The sequence below is a fragment of the Giraffa tippelskirchi genome, chromosome 4, assembly GCF_054371585.1.
Source record: "Giraffa tippelskirchi isolate mGirTip1 chromosome 4, T2T-mGirTip1v1.2.pri, whole genome shotgun sequence".
Taxonomy (NCBI): domain Eukaryota; kingdom Metazoa; phylum Chordata; class Mammalia; order Artiodactyla; family Giraffidae; genus Giraffa; species Giraffa tippelskirchi.
In genome coordinates, this window is record NC_137278.1 from 32542413 (window position 1) to 32565458 (window position 23046).

General features: G+C 52.5%; 1 protein-coding gene across 1 annotated transcript in view; it reads left to right on the top strand.

The window, feature by feature from the left end:
* Positions 1-15372, top strand: part of KCNK3 (potassium two pore domain channel subfamily K member 3) — a 36537-nt gene extending 21165 nt beyond the window's left edge. Inside the window, exon 2 of the mRNA XM_081592818.1 lies at positions 14441-15372. Within this exon, the coding sequence (XP_081448944.1) occupies positions 14441-15372 (932 nt within the window). The remainder of the gene's footprint in view (positions 1-14440) is intronic.
* Positions 15373-23046: the final 7674 nt, after the last annotated feature.

The following is a 23046-nucleotide window of genomic DNA, read 5'->3' on the forward strand; positions in this document are numbered from 1 at the left end:
AAGAGTAAATGATAGAGGATGAAGAAGGAGGAGGAGGGAGAAGAAGGAGAAGATGAAAGAGGAGGAGAAGGAGGGAGAGAGAGAGAGAGAGTATGGCCTCAGACAAACCTTGATCCAATTTCTAGTGACCAACAGGACCAAGCAGCTCGGTGCACCAGCCAGGTGTTCACATCCACCCTGAACAATGCCTCCAGGTGTCTAGGGACAACTTCGGAGACCGTGTTCCCAGCCACAGGATCACTGGCAACATTGCATGCCTTCTGACGCCCTTCTAGTTCCTGGGTGTCCACAGTTCCACCGTCACAGAAGGGCCCCTCTGACATAGACTCACCATATCCAGCGTAACTCTTCACTTAAAGGACAGTCTTCTCCCACCTGCCCACTGACTTGTCTCTGTTCCTGGAGGGCAAGACCGAGCCATCCTAGGCCCTGTGACCCTTCCCTGCACTCAGCCTGGTGCTGGCACAAAGTAGTAGGTGCTTAAAAAATATTTGTTCAATTAATTAAGACCAGCAAAGAGGGAATAAGGCCATTTTGCCTTGTCGATTTTCCAGCTGATTTTTTGAGAGCAGCAAAGTGCTGTAGCTTCCCTGGGGCCCCCATCGCTGCCCACTCAGTCCCGTTTCCAGGGCTGGCTCTGAGCTCCTCCACCACTGGCCTGGCCTGGGCCAGTGGAGAGTGTCTTCTGTGGAGACCCAGCAAGCACTTGGACCTGGCCTCTTGAGAGAAGGGCCTGGAAAGAGCCAAGGAAGGCACCTGCTTTGACAGACAGGAAACAAACTGCCACGACTATCTCAGAATTCAGATGGGCCATGGACCCAGATCCCTGAACGCAGTCCAGAGACCCCAGAGGCCACTGGGATGCGCAAGAAAGAGAATGGGACTTGGCCTGGCTCTGCCACACACCACACACCTGGTCACCCAGCCACTCAGCTTAGTCTCCTCAGCTCAAAACCAGGGAACCTGCTCTCCAGATGGAGCATTTAATGAACTAACACTGGTTAGGCTGCATGAGGCAATAGGCCTGAATTTGTAAACCCTGACTCAGTCACTCACAGGCTGTGTGGTCTTGAATGAGTTGCAGAAACTTTCGGTGCCTCCATTTTCTTATAGGGAAAGTGGAGATAATATCTATCCCATAAAGTTTTTGTGAAGATTAAATGAAATAATGTATGTAAAGCACTTAGTACGGTGCCAGGCACACAGATGCTCCATAAACGTAAGCTTTATGACTTACTACTATTATTATTTCTACTACTATTATTACTACCATTACTATGGCTGCTTCTACATCACTGCTACCATCACCTTTACCATTAGCTCTACTGGGCGCCAGGCACGGAGTTCCTTAGAAGTTCAAGACCCCATCCCCATCCTCAGCATCCAGAAAGAGACTGAGAGGAGAAAATGAGACAAAAAGGAGGAGGAGAAAAAGGAACAGAAAGAGGAGGAAGGAAGAGGGGAAGAAGAAGAAGGAAGAAGGAAGCAACTAAAGAAGTAAAAAGAGGACTTCCCTGGTGGTCCAGTAGTTAAGAATCTGCCTTCCAATGCAGGGGACATGGGTTCAATCCCCGGTTGGAGAACTAAGATCCCCTATGCCATGGAGCAACTAAGCTTGCACGCTGCAACTAAGACCTAGCACAGCCAAATAAATAAATGAAAGTGAAAGCGTTAGTGGCTCAGTCGTGTCCAACTCTTTTTGACCCCATGAACTGTAGACCATTAGGCTCCTCTGTCCATGGACTTCTCCAGGCAAGAATACTGGAGTGGGTAGCCATTTCCTTCTCCAGGGGATCTCTCTGACCCAGGGATCAAACCTGGGTCCTCTGCATTGCAGATTCTTTACAGTCTGAACCACCAGGGAACAAATAAATATTTTTTAAAAAGAAGCAAAAATGAGGAGAAGCTCAAGGCCCCAGACTGGTCCCTCCAGCTAGTCGTGGGTGGGGCTAGGGGCCCCTCAGGGCTCAGCATTCAGAAGGGAGAATCTGGGAATCAGCAAGAATTCGCAAGGGAGACTTGGCCAGGGACGTGCCCCAATCTCCTCCCTGATTCTCTGCAGCCTCCTGCTCTGGGAGGCTGTGTGAGGACTCAATTTTGTCTCTGGAGTCAGTTCTGGCTGCTCCTCTGCTTCAGCGGGGCCAGCCCGGCTCCAGCCCTCCATTCCCAGGACAGTCCAAGTGTTCTCACCCTGTGCCCAGCCTCTGCTCAGCGCTGCCAGGGACAGCTCTGCAAAGTGCCCCAGCAACTATGGGTCTAACACACATCTGGAGGCTCAGGGCCATAGCTTTGGAGACTCAACAGTCCCCCCGAGAACACCGCTTTCTCCACTGTTCATAGGGGAGGGAAAGTGGCCCCTCTGTAAGCCCAAGATCCTAGAATGTCACGGGTCTCAAGAGCATCTCCTCCAGCTCTTGGTTTCCCAGAGGAGGAACCCCATGCCCAGAGAAGGGTGGGGTCTTGCCTGTGATCACACAGCAGCACAGCTGGAAGCAGACCCAGGTCTTCTGACTTCATCCCACCTTGGAGGGTCCCGAGGCGGCCAATTACAATGGCAAGAGAACAGCCTTTAAATTTCAAGTTTGATTCTGGCATGTATGGCCTGAGATACAACATTTTATCTCTCTGAGCCTCAATTTCCACATCTGTAAAATAGAAAATAATAGTAATAATGTAAACACCTCCTCTACAGGATTGCTGTGCCAGGTCAAACAATAGAATGTAGAGAAATTACTTTGTAAATGACAGAGTGCTGCTTAAGTACAACACAGACATAGCTATTATTCTAGAACTTAGAGCACTGCCTATATTAAGGACTCAAAACACGTCTGCTTGCTGAATGGATGAATGTTTGTGGAATGGTGAGTGATGAGCAAAAGGCTCCAGGAGCGCTAATTTGTTTAGGTGGGTGGGATCAAGGAAGGCTTCACAAAAGGAGTGACTTGCCGGATGGGCTTTGATGGAGGAGTAGAAGCCTATCAGGGAGGAAAAAAGAGCAGGAACGATGTTCAGAAATCGGGAAATGCAGCCATGGCCTCCAAAGAGCTATGAATACCAGTTCCACATGCAGGCTTGCCAGATCCTGCTCAAAACCCGTTCCTCTCCTCAGGGCCTATGTGTGGTAGGTGGAACAGAGGGAGCTAGAAATTTATTAAATCCTAAAATATAGCTTGTCAAGGAAGAAATAATCTTCTAATTGAACATCCCATGTAACAGGTAAGAAAACTGAGGCTCGGGAGCTGACATGCCTTAACAAAGACCCTATAGCAGGCTCAGCCATCTAGGGCTTATGAGCTGAATACGGTACACTTCCTGTTTCTGTAAATAAAGTTTTATTGGAACACAGCCATGCCGATTCATTTACGTATTTTCTATGGCTGCTTTCTTGATATGATGGCAGAGATGAGCAGTTACAAGAGACCATAAGGCCTGTGAAGCCTAAGATATTATTATCTGGCCATTATAGGAAAAAGTTCACCATCTCCTGTCCTACAGCAAGGTAGTGACAGAACTAGGATGAGAGCCAGACTTCTGACTCCTGGTTGGGTGTTCTTTAACTCCATTCCTGCTTACCCTACCCTCTGAGTTCTGCTCCACCCCACACAACACTGCCTGCAGAATGCAATTTCAGGTGGCCAGGCTCCGGGCAGGCTCAGCTCCAGGACACGTGGTGCAGTCAACTGGGAACACCCAGGCTGGCCACTCTTGCCCCCATGACCCAGCAAGACTTCCTGTTGGGAGCAGTTCAGTCCCTTTTGGGGGAGTCTGACAAAGAGATGCCAACACGGGCCTGCTTCTCTTCCATGGGCAAAGCAGGAAGAGCCGGAGAGTGTGTAAGTGTAGGACTCAGGCCAGCCAGATGCCAGACTTACAGACACAGCCTTTCAAGAAGCACAAGGGCGGGGGGTGTGGGGGGACTGGCATCTCTAGCCATCTGCTGAGGTGGCCAAGTCCACTTTAAATTGTGCTGTAGAATTCCTTTCTCAATGCCAGACTGTCCCTGGTGGATTCATTTAATTAAAACCCCACCAGATCCAATCTGTTACAAGTTATAAGTTCGCACATGTTCTGTCCAGCTGGTCACAGGATACAGAGAGGCCACAGGCCTGGGCCATGGCCGTCTGATGCAGTGGCTGGCATAAAACAGACCTGACAGTCCCCAGGTCGGTACCCTTCCTGGAACACCCAGGGTTGCTGCCTGAAACATGGCCTGCTCTGGGCCTCATGCTCTGTCCATCCTCCCTGGTTCCACCACATTCAACCTTCAGGCTCATCTTTGAGGTCTCCTTTCCTTGATTCACTCATTCTACAGAGATTTATTAAGTGCCAGTTATGTGCTGAGCACTATTCTAAGTATGAGGAAACTGGTAGTAACAAGAGAGACAAAAATCTCTGCCCTCATGGGCCTTAAATGGCTTCCCTGGTGGTTCAGATGGTAAAGAAACTGCCTGCAATGCAGGAGACCTGGGTTCAATCCCTGGGTAGGGAAAATCCCCTGGAGAAGGGAATGACAACCCACCTGGTATTCTTGCCTGGAGAATCCCATGGACAGAGGAGCCTGGCAGGCTATAGTCCATGGGGTCACAAAGACTCAGACATGACTGAGTGACTAACACATGGGCCTTATAGTTTAAATCCACAAATAAATATGAGAGCATCTCACACATGGTGTATCTACTTTTTTCCTTCTCCCCTCTCCTTTCCTTTCCTCTTCTCTCCTCCCTTCCTCCCATCCCCTCTTCCCTCCTGAGCCTAGTTTAAGCCTGAGCCCTTGACAATGGAACCATGCAGAGGTCTCCTGTTGCATCCTTCCTGCCATTTCTCACTGCCATCCTCACCGATACACACAGGGGTGCCAGGAGAATCTATCTCCTTACCTCTTTGGCATGTACCTCCCATACTCGGAGCTGTCAATTGCTCCTCAGTGCCTTCAAGTTAAGATTAAATTCCTGCCCCTCCCCTTCAAAGCTCTTCGCATTTTAGCTTTGCTCCCATACCAACTTTCACTATTCAAGTGAAATTTCTGCTCCAAATAACCCCCAATTTTTGCTGTTGTTATTTTTATACATTGCTTCTACTTAGTAATAGATTTCTGTAGAAAATATATATGAAAGAAAATTAAAATTAATCATGAGCCCATGACGCAAAGGGGCTTCTTTCCCTGAGGTTCAGATGTAAAGAATCTGCCTGTAGTGAGGGAGACCCAGGTTCAATCCCTGGGTCAGGAAGATCCCCTGCAGAAGGGACTGGCAACCACTCCAGTATTCTTGCCTGGGGAATTCCATGGACAGAGGAGCCTGGCAGGTTACAGTCCACGGGATCACAAAGAGTCAGACACGACTGAGGGATTGTCACTTCATTGATACAAAGATAAACTCTAAGGAGCTTTTTAGTTTCTATTTCTATGTGTGTGTAGTTAGATTTTTCATATCTGTATGTTTACTGTGGGATCCCATTGTACATAAAGGGTTGTATCTTACCATCTGTATGTCATATTCAATAGTAGTCTTTCTATGTAATTAAGAGACTCCTAAGAACAGCACTTTAACGGCAGCACAATATTCCACCACATAAATATACCTTAATATGTTTAGCCAGACCCTATTGGTGAACATTCAGACTGTTTTGCAATTTTTCACAATGAAAATGCTGCTATAAACATCCTTGTTCATAAATCTTAGTTCCGATCTCTGGTTCTTTTGCCAGGAGAGATTCCTAGAAGTGGCATTGAAGGGTCACAGGCAGATACATTTCCAAGGTTCTTGAGATGTATAATGTAGCTGCCTTCCTGAGAGAGTCTGGTCATGTCCCCCTCATCCTCCATTAGTGAGAATGCCCATCAGCCTTGGGTTAATTTTCTCTGCCCCTAACGTGCCATGTGTCTTCCCAGCATTGTGTCTGTTTTAGCAGCTCCCTTCCGTCAGATCCCTTATTTCCCACCCATCCTTCAGGGCTCGGGGCAAATACTATCTCCTCTGTGAAGCCCTTCCTGATACCTGAACTGGAGTTCTCCACCATTAGCTCTCCCTGAGGTCCCGTCTTAAACTCTTCCTGAACTATTTCCCACCTTTGCCTTGCATCTTAGTAATTTGTGTAATAATAACCTTCTCTTTGGATGGGGCATTGAAGGTTTCAAAGTGCTTCTCCTGAGATGTTGCATCTGATTCACTTTCAGACAGAAGGTGTTTTGAGATCAAAGACTGTGGTTTCATCATCTGGGTCTGCTTCTCTTGGCCCCATCACCCACCTCAAGCTGCCCTTTGACTTAATAGACACTTACAACAAACTTCACCTTTTGTTGTCCTACCAGAACAGATTTTAGAGGGCTTCCCTCTGCAGTGAGGACTGAGCAAGATCAGAGTGCCCTGGATTTCAGTCCTGGCTCTGTCCTTGCCCCTCTCTGGGCCTCAGTTTACCCACCTGTAAAATGAACGAGTTGAATTACATAGTCTCCCATACTCCAGGACGGATGGCTCCCTGGCCCCTGGGACCCAGAACAGCCCTGGGGTGCCTCTGAGGGCCCCTGTGCAAAGCTGGCCTCTGGGATAGGCCAGAGGGAGCTGGCCAGGGAGGCAGGCCTGGCTTCAGGCCAGGCTGTGTCTGCAAACACTGACCTTGGCTGCCGCGGCGATTTTCCATGACACCAGCACCGTCCCCCCCTCAACTCCCCCTAATCCCATGTGGGCCTGGGGAGAGGGGAGGAGGGGGACTGTCCTACATCAGAGGACCCTGAGCCAGAGTCATGGGGCACCTGTGGATGGGAGCGAGCTTAAAGAGAGAAAGAGGAGAGGGCAGAAGGCCCCCACAGGGGAAAGTTGGGGAGGAAGGTGGAGAAGGGGGAGGACCATGGTGGGCAGTAGAGACAAGAGCTGGAAGAGGAGCCAGGAAGATGGGAAGAGAGGCCCTGGAGAGGGGCAGGGCCGAGGGAGGGGGGCTGTGCCTGAGAACTGTCCTTCCCTGGCGCTCTGGCCTGGAGGGGGACAAACTCCAGACCGGGTTCTGAGCACTGGTCCCTCCTCCCAGCCCAGATCCTTGAGGCGCGAGTGGTTTCCCAGGCCTACCTCGGGCCTTAGCCAGGCCTGGGACAGAGGGGATTCCTTCTGGGCCCTGAAGCTGATTTCATTTCGCAGGGTCCTGAGGGCCACCAGGAGGGCAGGAGCTGTGAGTCACAGTGGCCTCTCCTCCCTGCCCTCCCCCAACCCTGGGTGTCTAAAGGAGGTTTCTCTCATCCACATCTCATACTTCTCAGCTGTCTGGGCTGAACAGCGTTATCTGAGCAGCTGCACCCACCAGGCCTTGTGCCAGACACCGAGGGGACTTGCAGGCCCTCCAGAAGCTCAGAGTCCTGCAGAGCTCCTCTGCACAAATCCAGGCCTGGGAGCCAGGCAGAGGGGGAGGTGCCTCCAGCCCTGGGAAGGTGCTCCGAAGGTTCTTGGAAAAGGCGAGGTCTGAGCTGGATTCTGGAGGATGGAAAGAGAAGGCCTGCCTCCCCGCCCCACCTCCACCAAGCTGGGCAGCCTCTCTCCTGCCTCCCTCCCGAAGGCCTGGGCGTTCTTGCCAGCTTCCTTCCGCCACATCTCCTTTAACACACCAAAGGCACCAGCAGTGCCTCCATTCCTACTTCCTGGCTTCACACTGCTGCCACCTCTGTACCAAGGGAGTGGCTCCCTGTCTATGCCTGCAAGTCCTCTGTGGGCCTTTCTGAGGTGCCCTCTGCAGGCCCAGCAGGAGAGGCCCAACCCCTCTGGGGGCACCTAGGGTCTCACAGCCGGTCCCCAGGAACTGCCCTGTCTCTCTCGAGCCCCCAGTCCTCTCTGGCTGTCCTACCAGGCCCAGACAGCACCCTGAGGTCACACCTCCTCCCCACGTGCAGCTTTGCATCAGCCCAGCTTGGCCCAGAGCGCACAGCCTGTGGGCATCTCTGGCCACAGGTCACCTCATCCACCTTCTCTTAGGACAAACATCAGCCTGGCCAGGGCCGTATTTACATTAGATAACTAAGTCTGCGGGGAACCCAGAAACAGGTTGCAGCTAGGCATTGCCAAGGGCTGTGTGTTTCTAATCTACAGAGGGGCTGGGCCAACCAGAGGCGGGACACCAGAGAATCTCAAAGTCAGGGACCTGGAATAAGGAACCATAGAGTTCTTGATGCTACAGAGGAATGTTTCCCAAACTGTTGCTCCAAGGAACATCTGTCCAGCAATAAGCACTGTAAAAGAAGGATTCCAAGGTTACATAAGCAGGAAAACGTAAGCACATTCTCCCAACTTTGTCTGACCTTGCTCACAAACACGTGTAGGGCTCTGATAAAGCCTCTGCTTAAATGACAAAGAATCCAGTTGAATTCAGCATTCCCTGCAATTTAATTTAACTAAGCAACCCTTTTCTCACCCAACAGTTATTAACAGTCCATGAGATTAGTATTCTAGGAAATTTACCTTTGGGCAACACTTATCTCAGAATGTGGATGCTGAAAGGAACTTTAACGACAATCTAATCTTGATGTTCCCCAAAATATTCATAATAATGATTAATATTTATTGATTCCAACATCCTTGGGCTCCTCTGATGACTCAGACAATAAAAAATTGGCCTGCAATTCAGGAGACCTGGATTGATCCCTGGGTTGGGAAGATCCCCTGTAGGAGAGCATGGCAACTCACTCCAGTACTCTTGCCTGAAGAATTCCCATGAACAGAGAAGCCTGGCAGGCTACAGTCCATGGGGTCGCAAAGAGTTGGACATGACTGAGTGACTAAACACATAACATCCTGAGCATTTTAAGTCAACTAACTTATCAAATCCCCATAGCCACTCTATGAGTTAAGTGCATCATTATTCCCATTTTACAAATGAGGAAACTGAGGCACCTACATTAAATAACCCGGTCACAGTTGAAATCTCTTTGACTCCAGAGGCTACTCTTACCTATACCACTAAACTGGAGAGATTCCTGTGGAAAACAGAAATATCCATTTTCATTATTTAAAAAGCATAACAATAACATAATTCAGTCTCTTAAAATCAGTTATCCCATGTTAATCAGAAATTCTGATTGGCAAATGTGTTTCTAATTAATTTTGATGGGAAAATAATTCATTTTTTCACAATTATCTATTCAGTGCCTGTTCTAGGTAGTAGCTACACTGTACTGATCAACATATTATATTTCATATGTAAAATCCTTCAAAATTTAGACTATATGAATGAGTGGGTAAACCAAAAAAGAAAGGCATTCATAGCCAGGGTGGAAAGGTGAGGACCTTTTATCTTCCATGTCACAAATCAGGAAAACTGAACCCCCAAGAGGAGAAAGGACTTGCCCAAGGCACAAGCTGGTTATAGTTAGGGCCAGGTCAGAGCCCCAGATCTCCAGTCTCCTAGTCCCATGCTGTTCTTTCACCCAAGGCTGTGGCCAGTGTTCTAACCATGTTGCCAGCTAGGCCAGGATTGAGAGGTCAGGCACTCAAGCTTGCGGGCATGTGAGGTCAATGGGACCACACAGCTGAGTCCAACCCAGCCAAGGCCATTACCAAGGGCTCAGGCTGGTTATTTGTGCTTTGACTAGAAGGAAACAGGCCATAGGGAGAAAAAGTTCAGTAAGAGGGAGGGCTGGACCCCAACCCTCTGCGTCTCCCTGGAAGACAGAGCTTCAGCCAATTTCTGAGCCCCTTGGTGATGTTGGGAAGAAAAGAGAACTGGAGCCCTGAGGTTCCCATCCCACCTAATTTTTCCTGTTGTCTCAAAATATTCATAATGACTATTTACATCCAGCCACCTGGCTTCCTCAGGTAAATTCTATGCTCCAGCCAAGTTTCTAGGCATCTCTTAGCTGGGTTGCTCCCAAGCAGGGGCTGCTGGGTTCTGGTTGAATGAACAGGTCAACCTTGGTTATACTGAGACAGAGGGCAAAGGACAGAGCATTGAGTTTGGGATGGAATATCCCAGGTTATAGTCCTGGTTCTGCCATTTGCTAGCTGTGTGACCTTGAGCAGGTCACTCTCCCTCTCTGGGCCTCCATTACCTCATCCGTACAATATAAAGACTAGGCCACATGATCAGTAAGGACCTTTCTGGCTCTAAGGATCGTTAAGTCTATGGTGGATTCAGAAAAGGTGTCTGGGAGAAGAGGGGATGGGTGCAGCCCCAGTCAGCACTTTGAGAAGCAGGGGCTTGAGCTTCTTGGTCAGGACATGAGTTTTGGCTGGTGGGTCATCAGGTACTGTGAGGGAGGACCCTCAGAGAATCAGCCCCAGAGCACAGCCTCTGTGTGTGTCAGGGTCACACAAGAACAGAAGGAGCCCCTCACCCTGAGATGTGTGGGGCTGGACAGGAAGGAGAAAGTGGGGACTCCCTTCGTCCCTCTCTCCCTCGTAAACCCAAGCCTGATGGGGGTGAGCACTGGGGCAGGCGGCTGGGCTGCTGGCAGGCAGACAGGCCTTGCCAAACTCTCAGTTACTTCTCAGAAGTTCCAGGGCCCCCAGGGAGAGGCTCCACCCTAGCTGGCACCCCTACAAGCTGGGTGCCCACGTCAGTAGGTCCTCCCGGCTCCCTCGCTCTTTCACCCACTGACAATAGAACAGGCGAAGGGGCGGGGGCACACTGACCCTAGGCCCGATGCTCGGAGAAGCATATGAATGCTTTGGCATCGCACCCCTGTTGCCATTTCTGCCACATCCAGCTCAGGGCAGTGCCCGGAGATGGGGCTCCCAGTGGGATGCTCTTCTCTGTGGCCTCAGTTTCCCATCCTGGTTGCCTTTCTGGGTGATAAATTGGCTCTGAGACATTGGAATGAGCGATGAGTCAGAGTGTCTAGAGGCCTTGGCCAACTCACGAGGCTTCTCCAGCCTTCATTATTCCAACCATAAAAAATGGAGATAGTCATAATAACGACCTTGTAGGAAGTTTTTGAGCATTAAAGTTTAAAATGTATCTGAAGGATAAGATCTGAAGCCTCAGCGTGTGGTAGGAAGGGAGAGTGGGCCCTGGAGGGCATCTGACTGAATGGGTGAGGCATGTCTAGGCAGGGGCCACCCTGGACAGGACAGTGGCTGTAGCAGGGGCATGAGGCTCTGCGGTGGGGGTGGGGGGCTCTGTGGGCAGCCACAGTGGGCATTGAGGCTGCCAGGCAGGCAGGTACTGGGTTTTCCTATAGGATGGAGGATCAGGAGCAGTCCCAGCTTATGAACAAACACAAGACGAGGTGGCAATGGTGGTGACAGTGGCATATGTTTCAAATGGTGGGATACGGTTGCCTGACCCCACGGGAACTTCTGATCCGCAGGACTACACTCTCAGGCTGGCTTTCCCCTGTGAGATATGCGTACTGCTCCTTCCTTCGAGAACTCCACAAATTCCAAAGTACTTTCATGTCCAGTCTCTCCTTATTTTTTTTTTTTTTTGCCAGCTCCACACAGCTTTGGGGGTCTCAGTTCCCTGGCCAGGGATCAAACCTAGGCCCCTGGCCATGGAAGCATGGAGTCTTAATCCCTGGAGCACCAGGGAATTCTCTCTCCTTTACTCCTGACGGCAGCTGTTGCAGTGACATGATGAGTAGGAATTAACAGCTGAAGCTCAAACCCCCACAGTGCAGAGCAGACCAGAGGGGTCTGGAGAGGGGAACGGATTTGCCCAGGGTCACACAGCCAGCATGTGGTCAAGCCAGGGCTGGTCCATGCCTCCCAATCTGTGTTCAGCCCCAGCCACAGTGCCAGGCTCTCCCCTACACCCTCTGCTGGGGGACAGGGAAGGACAGGATGAGGAGCTGCTCTGGCTCAGGGCCCGCCCAGCTGTCTAGGTGAGTTGTGGTCTGGCTGCTGTGGCCAAGCTGGCGGGCACAATCTGTTCTCACCCTGCTGGGGCCCAGACGGGCCAGGCCCAGCGACTCCAGAGCTCAGCTATCTAGGCCCCTGGCAAGGGATGACACCATCACCAGCTAGATGCCATAGTTGGGGAGCAGGGAAACCCAATCTAAGAGCAGCCTGCAACCTCACACACCCCAGACCTCCCTAAGCTTTAAGATTCACAGTGATACCGACTTTTCTGGATAGAGCTGTCCACCAGCCCAGGTGATCTCTTGGAAATGTGGAGGAAACCTGGCGCTTCATTCATTATTAATCACAGTGAGCTCTTATCGAGCACTTGATATATACCAGACTCTATGCTAAGTGCCTTATACACATTCTCTCACTTATTTTTCCCCTAAAGCCCTGTGATGCAGGTGCTAGTTATCAGCCCCATTTAACAGATGTTGGAAACTAAGGCTAGGGAAGTTTTTTTTTATTTTTATTTTTGGGCCACCTCAAGTGGCATGCAGGATCCTAGTTCCCCAATTAGGAATCAAACCCATGCCCCTTGCAGTGGAAGGAGTCCTAACCACTGGACCACCAGGGAGGTCCCCCTCAGACAATTTTTTTTAAACAAACAAACAAACAAACAAAACACACACACAGTCCATAGCAGAGTAAAGATTTGAATGCAGATCAGACACCAAGGCAGATGGTATCCCGCTTTACCATCAACTCATCAAATGAATTTGGGGCATACCCCACAGGCCTGGCTAGCAATGTGTGTGGGAGGGAGGGAGGGTAGGGAGGAACATGACAAGGTCCAGCAGTGTCCACTCCCACAGACCCCAAGCCAGTATTTAGCTGTTCATATGTAGTTGGGGGACCTGAGTGACAGAGCAGAGTCTGGACTTCAAAGCTGAACATTCTCAGTGCCACTCAAGGCAAGGATCACTTCCAGCTGTGAGCAATCCAGGATGGCTGCAGGTAAGAAGAAGCATTTGGTTAAGTTTGGTAAGGCTGAGAAGGGACGGGAAAATAGAAAGCATTACTTTATTAAAATAATCTTGTTGATAAAAGCAATAAGTATCTTAATAACCCAGTGAAGGAAGCAGGGCCAGGACCAGTAGACATCATTTTAGAAATGAGGAAACAAGCTCAGAGAGGGGGAGTAATTTGCCCAGGGTCACACAGCCACTAATGATAGGGCTAGAACTTGTGCCAATGGCTTCTGAGTTTCCATCCAGGGTCCTTTCCCCTCCAAGTCTCCAGGCAGAACTTTTTTTTTTTTAATTTTTGGCTACACTGGTTCTTCGCTGCTGTGTGCTGGACTTCTCTAGTCGTGGTGAGCAGGGGCTATGCTTTGCTGTGTTGATCGAGTTTCTCACTGCAGTGGCTTCTTCGTGTTGCAGAGCACAGGCTCTAGGTGCAAGGGCTTCAGTAGCTGCAACACATAGGCTCAGTAGTTGCATCCTGCAGGCTCTAGAACACCAGCTCAGTAGTTGCGGCACACAGGCTTAGTTGCTCCAACACATGTAGAATCCTCCCGGACCAAGGATCAAAACTGTGCCCCCTGACAGGTGGATTCTTGTCCACTGGACCATCAGGGAAGTCCTCCAGGCAGAACTCTTGACTGAGGCCAGGGGATAACTGGCTCAGAGGGAGGCTTTGCCTCTGCCTGGCTCCTGGCTGGGTAAGGACTGAAGGGCAGGGAGGACATGGTATGGATTGAGATTGCCTGCCTGGTGATAGTAACAGCTGGAAGGCTCTTGCTTTGACAAAGGCAACACCACCTCCCCATAACGACAGACCCTACTTTGGGGGCAGGCACAAAGGATGACCACAGGGCCTCAGACAGAGTCTGATGAGGACTGTGGAGCACTAATTCATGGGGGGAGGGGACTGTCTCCTTTCTCCTTCTCTGACACGAGTGGGCCGGCTGCCTCTGGGAGCCCCAGTGGGGAACCACCCCCCAAACTTTAGCTGGCAGCAAGGAACTCATCAAGGAACCCTAGTTTCCCTCCCTTCACATCGAATCCCAGGATGTCAGAACTCAGTAAGTCAACCTCTTCCCTTATAGTCAAGGAAACCGAGGCCTGGAGAGGAACAGGTCCAATGCCCACAGGCAGTGAACTAGAAGCCAGGTCTCCCAACTGACTCGCGAGTGCTCTTCATGCTATCCATGACTAAGTTCCCAACAGCAGCACCAGTCAGCTCGTCTTCTGGGTATAGAAAAAGGTCCGGTCTTTGATCAAACAGACTCTAATTTGAAGGCAGGTTGCTCTGCTTCCAAACGGTGTGACCTTGGAAAAGCACTTAACCCTCCCTGCTTCCTCTTCCTCTCTACCGACCCCCAGGGAGTGGTCAGAAGAATAAACGAAAAATCATCAGTGAGGAACTGGCACAGCGCCTGAGGACAAGGATGCGCCCATAACTGCGTGTTGTCTTTTCTTCAATTCAGTCGCTCAGTCGTGTCCGACTCTTTGCGACCTCATAGGCTGCAGTAAGCCAGGCTTCCCTGTCCGGAAAAAGAGGCCAGACTCCGCGCCACCGTGGCAGAAGATGAGGAGAGAGCAGGGGGAAGGGAGGCAGGTTTCTGGAAGGGCAGCCCCATCAGCATGTGCTTTCTCTCCTCTTGCCCCGTTTTCCCCTAGGCTACGGCCACGCGGCACCCAGCACCGATGGCGGCAAGGTGTTCTGCATGTTCTACGCGCTGCTGGGCATCCCGCTCACGCTGGTCATGTTCCAGAGCCTGGGCGAGCGTATCAACACCTTCGTGAAGTACCTGCTGCACCGAGCCAAGAGGGGACTGGGCATGCGGCGCGCCGACGTGTCCATGGCCAACATGGTGCTCATCGGCTTCTTCTCGTGCATCAGCACGCTATGCATCGGCGCCGCTGCCTTCTCCTACTACGAGCACTGGACCTTCTTCCAGGCCTACTACTACTGCTTCATCACGCTCACCACCATCGGCTTCGGCGACTACGTGGCGTTGCAGAAGGACCAGGCGCTGCAGACACAGCCTCAGTACGTGGCCTTCAGCTTCGTCTACATCCTCACGGGCCTCACGGTCATCGGCGCCTTTCTCAACCTCGTGGTGCTGCGCTTCATGACCATGAACGCGGAGGACGAGAAGCGCGACGCCGAGCACCGCGCACTGCTCACGCGCAACGGGCAGGCTGGCGGCGGGGGCGGCGCAGGCGGCGGGGGCGGCGGGGGCGGCAGCGCGCACACCACCGACACCGCCTCGTCCACCGCGGCGGGAGGCGGCGGCGGCGGCGGCGGCTTCCGGAACGTCTACGCCGAAGTGCTGCACTTCCAGTCCATGTGCTCGTGCCTCTGGTACAAGAGCCGCGAGAAGCTGCAGTACTCCATCCCCATGATCATCCCGCGGGACCTCTCCACGTCCGACACGTGCGTCGAGCAGAGCCACTCATCGCCGGGAGGGGGCGGCCGCTACAGCGACACGCCCTCGCACCGCTGTCTCTGCAGCGGGGCGCAGCGCTCCGCCATCAGCTCCGTGTCCACGGGCCTACACAGCCTGTCCACTTTCCGCAGCCTCATGAAGCGCAGGAGCTCCGTGTGAACGCCCCCCCCCCGCCCCGGGGCCTGGAGCACCTAGGAGCACGGGCGGGGTGGGGCAGGGCGGGAGGGAAGGGGACTTCTGCCCAGGGGTCTCCGAAGAGACCGCCCCAGACGCCTTCGGCCCCGTGGGGGCGCCCCTACACCCCTCACCACCCTCCCCCTACCCCCCATCTCCGATTGTGCCTGCTTGCACCAGCTGGCAGGAGCTGGGCCTCTGAGGAACCCCGGAGTCCCCATCTGCGCCCTGCAAATTCCGAGAAATGTGAAACTTGGGGGGAGGGGAGTCGAGGAGGGAAGACAGAAGCTGGGAGCCTCCCATCCCTTTGGAAAAATAAGGAGCTCGCCAGTTCGCAGAGGCCCCTGCTGGTATCCAGAACCCCCCCCAACCCCTCCCCCTCCTCCTTCCGGAGGGAAACTAGTGTTCCGTGTAAGTTTGCATCTCTATTTATACCTCTGTCCTTCCAGGTCTCCTACCTTTCCTTGGCTCCAGAAGCCAGGGTGTCTTTGTCGAGGTCACCCCCACTCAGTCCCACTCCCCTTCCTCATCCCCAGCTGTGTCTCCCAGTCTCCCTCTCCCTTTGGTGTTGTTTTGCATGGCTTTGCAGTTTTGGAGGAAATGGAAACCCAGCAATCCCTAAAGCTAGTCCCCAGAGGGCAGGCAGATGGAAGCAGGGGCAGGCAGGCCACAGGAGGGGTGGAGAAGGGAAGGAGGAGGTAGGGGCCCAACAGTCTGCTGGATGGTCCCCCTGGTAGGTGAGAGCTAACTGGCCTGCAGGCACATCCTCACAGGTGGTCCTGGCCTTCCAGATCAGACACCACCCTTGGAATCAAACAGAAAACTTCCTCCTTGTGGTCCCTGGCTGCTGCTACTAATCACTGACTCTTAGATCTGTGGAGTGAGTTGGAAAACCATGTCCTCTCTACTGGTTCGTTGGATTCTCGACCTCCCCCGCCCCCCTGCCCCCCCCCGCCCCCCAGTTAGGTCACCAGGGCAGGAGTTCTCATCCTGATTTTACAGATGGCACTGAAACCCAGATGTGTGACGCGACTTGCCCAAGGTGACACGGGTAGCAAAAGGCAAAGGGGAGCAAGAACACAGGCTGTTTGTCCCGAGTACTCTTGCCTTCTGACTCCTCTGGCTGCTCTTTGCAAGCAAAGTTCCTGGCCTGCACTCCCTGGCATTGGGTGGGCAGCTGGGCCTTAGACCAGGACCAGAGCTCAGAACTGAGCCGGTGCTGGGCTCGCCTCTCCTCCACTTGGCCACAAGTCAGGCTCTGAGTGGGCTGCTGAGACAGGACAGGACACCCCACCCCCCCACCCCACTCCCAGCCAGTCTCTGAACTTCCTCCTTACAAACAGGGGAATCCTTAGGGCCAGGTAAGCAGAGCTGGGACTCACAGAAGAAAGGCCAGGAACCGGGATCTAGGAGTCTGGGAATCCGGCAGAGCGGCCTAGAGAGCTGCAGGCGTGTCTCTGGCCCCACAGACAGCGATGGTACCTGTGTCCCAAGGAGCTGGAGAGAAACCACAGCGGCAGCAAGGAATGGCCCTCCCCGTTGTACCCACTGCCTGCCCCACCTGCGACCCAGAAGCCCAGGTGGAGGGCAGCAGATGGAGGTGAGACCCTAGGCTCTTCACAGTTGGCACCCAGAGCGGGAACTGGGACTGTGACTCAGGACAGCATCAAGGGGTGGATGAGGGGCCTCTCCCGCTCCATACTGGCCCCCCTTGCTGCTCCCGTGTCAGCTCCTTAACACTGCTGAGCAGGGCAGGCCCTGGCATTCAGGGAAGCTGGAGTGGGGGCCCCCAGGGTGATCAGCCCCAGCCCCACCCCAACCACATGCTCAGCCTCTGGGCTCCTCCAGGAGGAAGTCTGTGTGTGAGTCCTGTCTCAGTGGGGAGGACCTGGCTGCCCAGGTGCCATAGAGAGCGGGTCCCAGGACCTGGGGCTGCCCTCTGTGTCTATGTTGGGGGGCAGAGCAGTGCCGGCTGCTTCTGTCCTGTGTGTGACCCTGCCCTCGAGGGGTCCTGTCCCGTCAGTCAGTCCCGAGGGAGCCACAACCAAAGCTGCAGGGAGATGGTGGGGAAGGAGGCCAAATGGCGCTCACGGAGTAGGCTGCTCCGTCTCCGGCCGGGTCTTTCCTAGCGAACTGGAAGGCCGGCATTGCTTCCCTCACCCCTCCCACTGCAGGCAGCCTCTCTGCTTCCCCAATGCCTTATGCCTGGGCACACTGCCACAGAATATGCAATACGTGTGGGTGACACGCCCCTGCACCCACACCCTCACCCCGGGCAGCCCCTGGACCCCAAAGGCCGCAGCTGCCACGGCCTGCCCTCAGCCCCTCCTGTGTATCTGTCTTCACACCGAGAATGGCGCCTAATAAATACTGTCCATGGAGACCAGGCTCAGGCTCAGCTGCCTCTGTTACCATGTACCCTTGGCACTGCTGGGGAGCAGCCACTCCCCCGCCGGGGTTTGCGGACACACACAGCAAACGCAGCTCAGGGGGAGATACATAGAGGGCACTTCTCTTCAGGGTTCATTTTTCTCTGGGTGTGGAGGGACAACTCAGCCTGGAAGTGGGCCCCGGAGCCCAGGACAGACCCGGGAGCAGATGGGTCCTGCTCAGCTGATGCCAGTGCCTGGAATCAGCTAGCTACTGGCTTCCAGATGTCACTGAGTGCGAGCCACAGTGGCTTTTGACACCACAACCCATACCTATCTATGTACCTGTCTGTCTATCTTTCATGAAACCTGTACTACAGCCAGTGCACTCTAATGCTTTCTATTCTAGTTCATGTTATAAAATGCTGGTCACAGCCCCCTAAATTGATTTCTCTCCCTACTAATGGTTTGCTCCCTGAAGATCGAAATACACTGAAGAAATAAAAGGAGTAGGGGCAGGGGCACCTTATCCCAGTCCTCCCACCTACCCACATAGGTCACTTGAAAGATAGAGAGAAAGACCTATTTACTGGGGATTCAGGAATCAGAGAAAGAAGTGGTGGCACCTACAGGAAGCAGGACACAGCCAGCCTTTGAGGCGCTCCTGGCTGCTCCCTGTAGCTGGGGGAAGGCCCCTGGACCACACTGCTTGGCCTCAGCCCTTGGATTGGCCACCGCAGAACTTGAGCTCTCATTGGCTCACCTGCACCTAAGACACCTCATCAAAAGCCAGGGCTTCCCGCCCACAGCCTGTCTGCCTCTATCTTTCTTAGAACAGCTAAGTTAAGAAACAGTGTCATTCTTGGGGTCAGCAGTGACCGGTCCAAGATTGCTTCGACTTTCCTAAGCAGTTCCTACAGGACATAAACTTGCTGACCCTTGCCTTCCTTTCTTCATTGCCTAGAGCAAAATCATCAGAATTGGAAGCAATGCCCCAGGGGCTGCATTCGTCCCAGTCTTCCGAGGGGTGATCTCAAAGGTGGCAGTGCTGAAACAGCATCCCAGCCCCTGCCCATAGCACTTAAGGGCTTGAAACAGCCTGTGGTCCTCCCGTGGGCTCTTTTATCTCCAGATGATGCCTCCCTCACCCTCCTCACTTCCACCCAGCCTCTGAGGCATCCTGCACTAAGAAGTATATGTACAGCAAAACAAAAATAGCAAACCAGCACCATAAAGCAGGGAGGGGTATAAAAATACCACAATCTTGCCTGATATGATGCCTCAGTGCTGGCCTCAGACGGAGACTGAAGCTTCCTGGGAGCTAAGAAAGAAAAGGGCCTGCAACAGAAACTTTCCAAAATGTGTCCCGTGGTGTGCCTTGTGGAAAGAGAGTTTCTTGGTCAGATGAACCTGAGGGGTGGGGCAGGGGGAAACATTGTTCAGACATGGAGCATCCCAAGACATCTTAGCTCAGTGAAGGTTCTGAGAAGCCCGGCTCCAGACACAGCCGTTCACCTGGGCTCCACCCAATGCTGCCCAAATGCACTCCCAGCACCAGCTCTTCTGTTTGCACGACATCTCCTCATACCCTGAGTCCCACAGAGTGCGCTTTGGGAAAGCTGACCGGTGAAATCTCTGTCTGATGAAGAGAGAAGTTTGACCTTTCCCCCTCAATAAATTCTAAAAGGAGCTTAGCTTATAACTCCTTCTCTAACTGAAGACCATGGCATTATGAAACACATATTTTATTCCCGATTATGCATCAGCTCGAACCAAGGCTTGGAGCAACTCATTTGCCAAGATCAGGCAGTGGGTTGGTGGCAGAGTGGGATATGAGCCCTCGCCTGTTGGCTAGGAAGGGCACAGTCTCAGCCAGCTCATTGTATTCTGTCCCCAGGGTGGGCCACGTCTTCAGCAAAGGTTTGGCAGAAGTTGTAGAGCTGTTTGCATGCGTCTGAAGCGCTTCAGTCATGTCAGACTCTTTGCAACTTCATGGACTGTAGCTCGCCAGGCTGCTCTGTCCATGGAATTTTCCAGGCAAGAATACTGGAGTGGGTTACCATGCCCTCCTTCAGGGCATCTTCCCCACCCAGGGATCGAATCTGCATCTCTTGTGTCTCCTGCATTGGCAGGCATGTTCTTTACCACCAGTGCCCCCTGGGAAGCCCATTGAGTTGTTTAGGACATGTGGTTTCTTATTCGGAACCTTGATGAGGGGAGGCCATAACTTAAAAATGTCTCCCTTCAAAGAAGATGGATCCTGATGGAGCCAAGAAGTTCTGTTCCACCTCAGGTCCTCACACACCCACAGGCAGAACCATTTAGCTCTTTTTTCAGGCTCAGCACTGCCCCCCAAGGCCGACAGCTTCACCACAACTTATCTCAGGAAGCCAGGGGCAGGGAAGGGGTGTATAGGGCCAAGGAAGGACTTCAGAACAGATATATTGTCAGAGGAAAAGGCAACAGCCCCACCCCAGGGCACATCTCGCCATCTGCACTGAGTAGCAGGAAGCTGAAGCCCCCTCTCACTCCCGAAGTTGAGTTCAGGCTAGAAGACTGAGACTCTGTTTCCTGAGGGGCCCTTGAACTGCCCAGTCTGTAGTGGACACGGTCCCTGGCTCTTGCCCAGTGATACTGGAACAACAGCCTCAGCCACTGCCATCACCTTGATCAAAGATTACAAAGAATCACACACACACACATGCACACTCCTCTAGATTTTTGGTCCAGCTCCCCTTTTTCAGAGGAGGGGAGGAAGTGATTTTGGTTCAGAGAGAGTAAATGAGACACTCAAGGTCATGAGGCAAGATATCCAGGACTGGTATCCAGATATAGTCTCACTTTCCACGCCCCCTCCCACACAACCACACAGAGTAAGGGCCCAGCCTTCCCTGACTCTGATTTCAGATGAAAGCTGCTAATCTCCAAGGTTGAGTCACTCCAGTGCTGGCAATTTCCCACATCTACATCTGGACAAGCACCAGGAGACTCACACCCCGCCCCTCGTTGCCCAGCTGCAGGGGAGGGCCTTGTAGGTGGTGCCCCCCCGACAAGCATGGGGGCTATGATGGAATTGACATGATCTTCTTCATAATCTTCTCTGGCCACGAACTCCCCGAAGTCCACACAAGGCGCATTTTCCATTTACAAAGCCCTCTCACTTCTTATTGGTTCACTGGACAACTCTGATTTAGGTGAGGATTAACACTTCCATTTTACAGATGGTAAAACTAAAGAAAGATACAAGGTCCTGAGAGCACAGACTGTTCCATATTCACTTCCATATTGATGATGGATGTGCTGGGTGAGGGCTCCTGCTCAGCCCCAGTGCTTCTGGGCCCCAATTGTCCCCCAGAGCATGCCAGGCTGGTTCCCCTGGGCTGGGGAGCCCCAGGTGGAGGTGGCTCACAGAACTCATTAGCAGAAGGAGATAAGGAGTCCTAAACATTTTACCCCCTTCACTTGAGCAAACTCTACCCAGAGCCCTGGACTTTGGATTAAGGGCAGCAGAACACCCTTAAAAACAGCCCCTGCCCTTCACCTGGAAGGCCAGGGGTTCCCTGGGAAATGGTCATGCCTTTGACCCAAGCCACGTCCCCAAGTCAACACACTTCCACAGTTCTCGTTTACTGAAGAGGGAGCATGTGAACAGGTCATCCCTGACCACAGAATATTCTGGTCTGACTACCAGATCGAAGTGGTAGGAAGAAGATCTATGTCCCTGGGCTTGTTCTGGACCCAGTGTCGGGGTCTGAGTGGTCCTGTCCTCTGACTGCACAGGTTTAACTAGGGAGAGAGACAGAGGCTGCCGCTGGGGCAGGGAGCCTGGCCTGGGCTGTATTGTGCTCTGTCCTCACCTTTGTCATAAAAACTCTCATTCTGCCCTCATTCCAGGCCACAAGAAGTTCCAAGGAGAATTTTGGCTTCCAGAAGGTACTGTGCCAACTCTTCTCCAAAGGTAAAGGACGTGCCCGAGAATCAAGGGTGTGTGCATTATTGTCTACTGTGTACCCCCAAACTGACAGATCTCACAACCACCCTGGGCAAATGCTGTTATCCTCCTTCTAGTAGATAGGAAAGGTAAGACTCAGAGATGTTAAGTGACTTGCCTAAGGTTACACAGCTAGTAAGTGGCAGCTAGTAAGTATCACCCAGGAATCTCTGACTAATACTCAGTGCATATCCCTGCGTGGAAGGCATCTAGTCCAGCCTCCCTATAAAGTGATAATCCCCTCAGCATCTTCCCTGCCAGGTCATCCAGCCTCATTTACAGGACCCTTGCCCTCTGAGGCAGCCCCTTCATTCTCTGAAAAGCATTTCTAATGACCTTATGGAGACATCGGCCATATTCTTTCTATTGAATTCTTTCTATTCAAGAACAGCTCCCCCCATGGACAGGTACCTCCCAGTCTTCTCCAGGTTAAACGTCCTATTCTTTCATCCACACCTCCATAAACAGTGCATCTAGACCTCTCATCAACCCTTCTCTGGAAGAGCTTCCGGTTACTTCTTCCCCAGGAGATTGATCTGCCTTGGGTGGTCCAGCCACATAGAGGTGATGACCCTTCCCTCCCTTGCTCTGGATGCTCCTATTAATGCAACTTAAGAGTACATCTAACACACGGGCAGCCACCTCACGCTGAGCTTGCAGCCCGCCAAAACTCTCCTGGAGCGTGTCGTGTGAACCACTGTGGCAGACACTGTTGTTGCTGTTTAGTCCCCCAGTCATGTCCTACTCTTTTGCAACCCCATGGACTGTAAGCCCCGCCAGGCTCATCTGCCCATGGGGTTTAACCCTCTGCCAGGCTCCTCTGTCCATGGGATTTTCCAGGCAAGAATACTGGAGTGGGTTCCATTTCCTTCTCCAGGGGAATCTTCCCGACCCAGGGATCAAATCTGCTTCTCCTGCATTGCTGGTAGATTCTTTACTGCTGAGCCACCGGGGAAGCCCTGTGGCAGACAGTACTGGTTACCTAAGCAAGAGCCATCCCTGCGCCCTTCTGCCCTGAAGGCAGAGGGAGACATTCCTCGGGTGCTCACCCTTCCCCAAGCCCAGTTCCAGGAAACAAGCCAATCTCAGTGACCTCAAGCATCTTTCCAAAGATTGGGTTAGTATATGTGTGTTCCATTCTGATTATTGGGTTCTTCAGAGGAGTCTGCTGGGGGCTACTGGGAGAGGCTTTCCTAAAAGAAATCCCAGAAGAGGAACTGCTGCTCTACTTTTACCAGACCCTGCCAGGTCTGCGTGTGATGCCTGGAGTCCTGGCAGCCATGAGAGAAGACCTTGTGG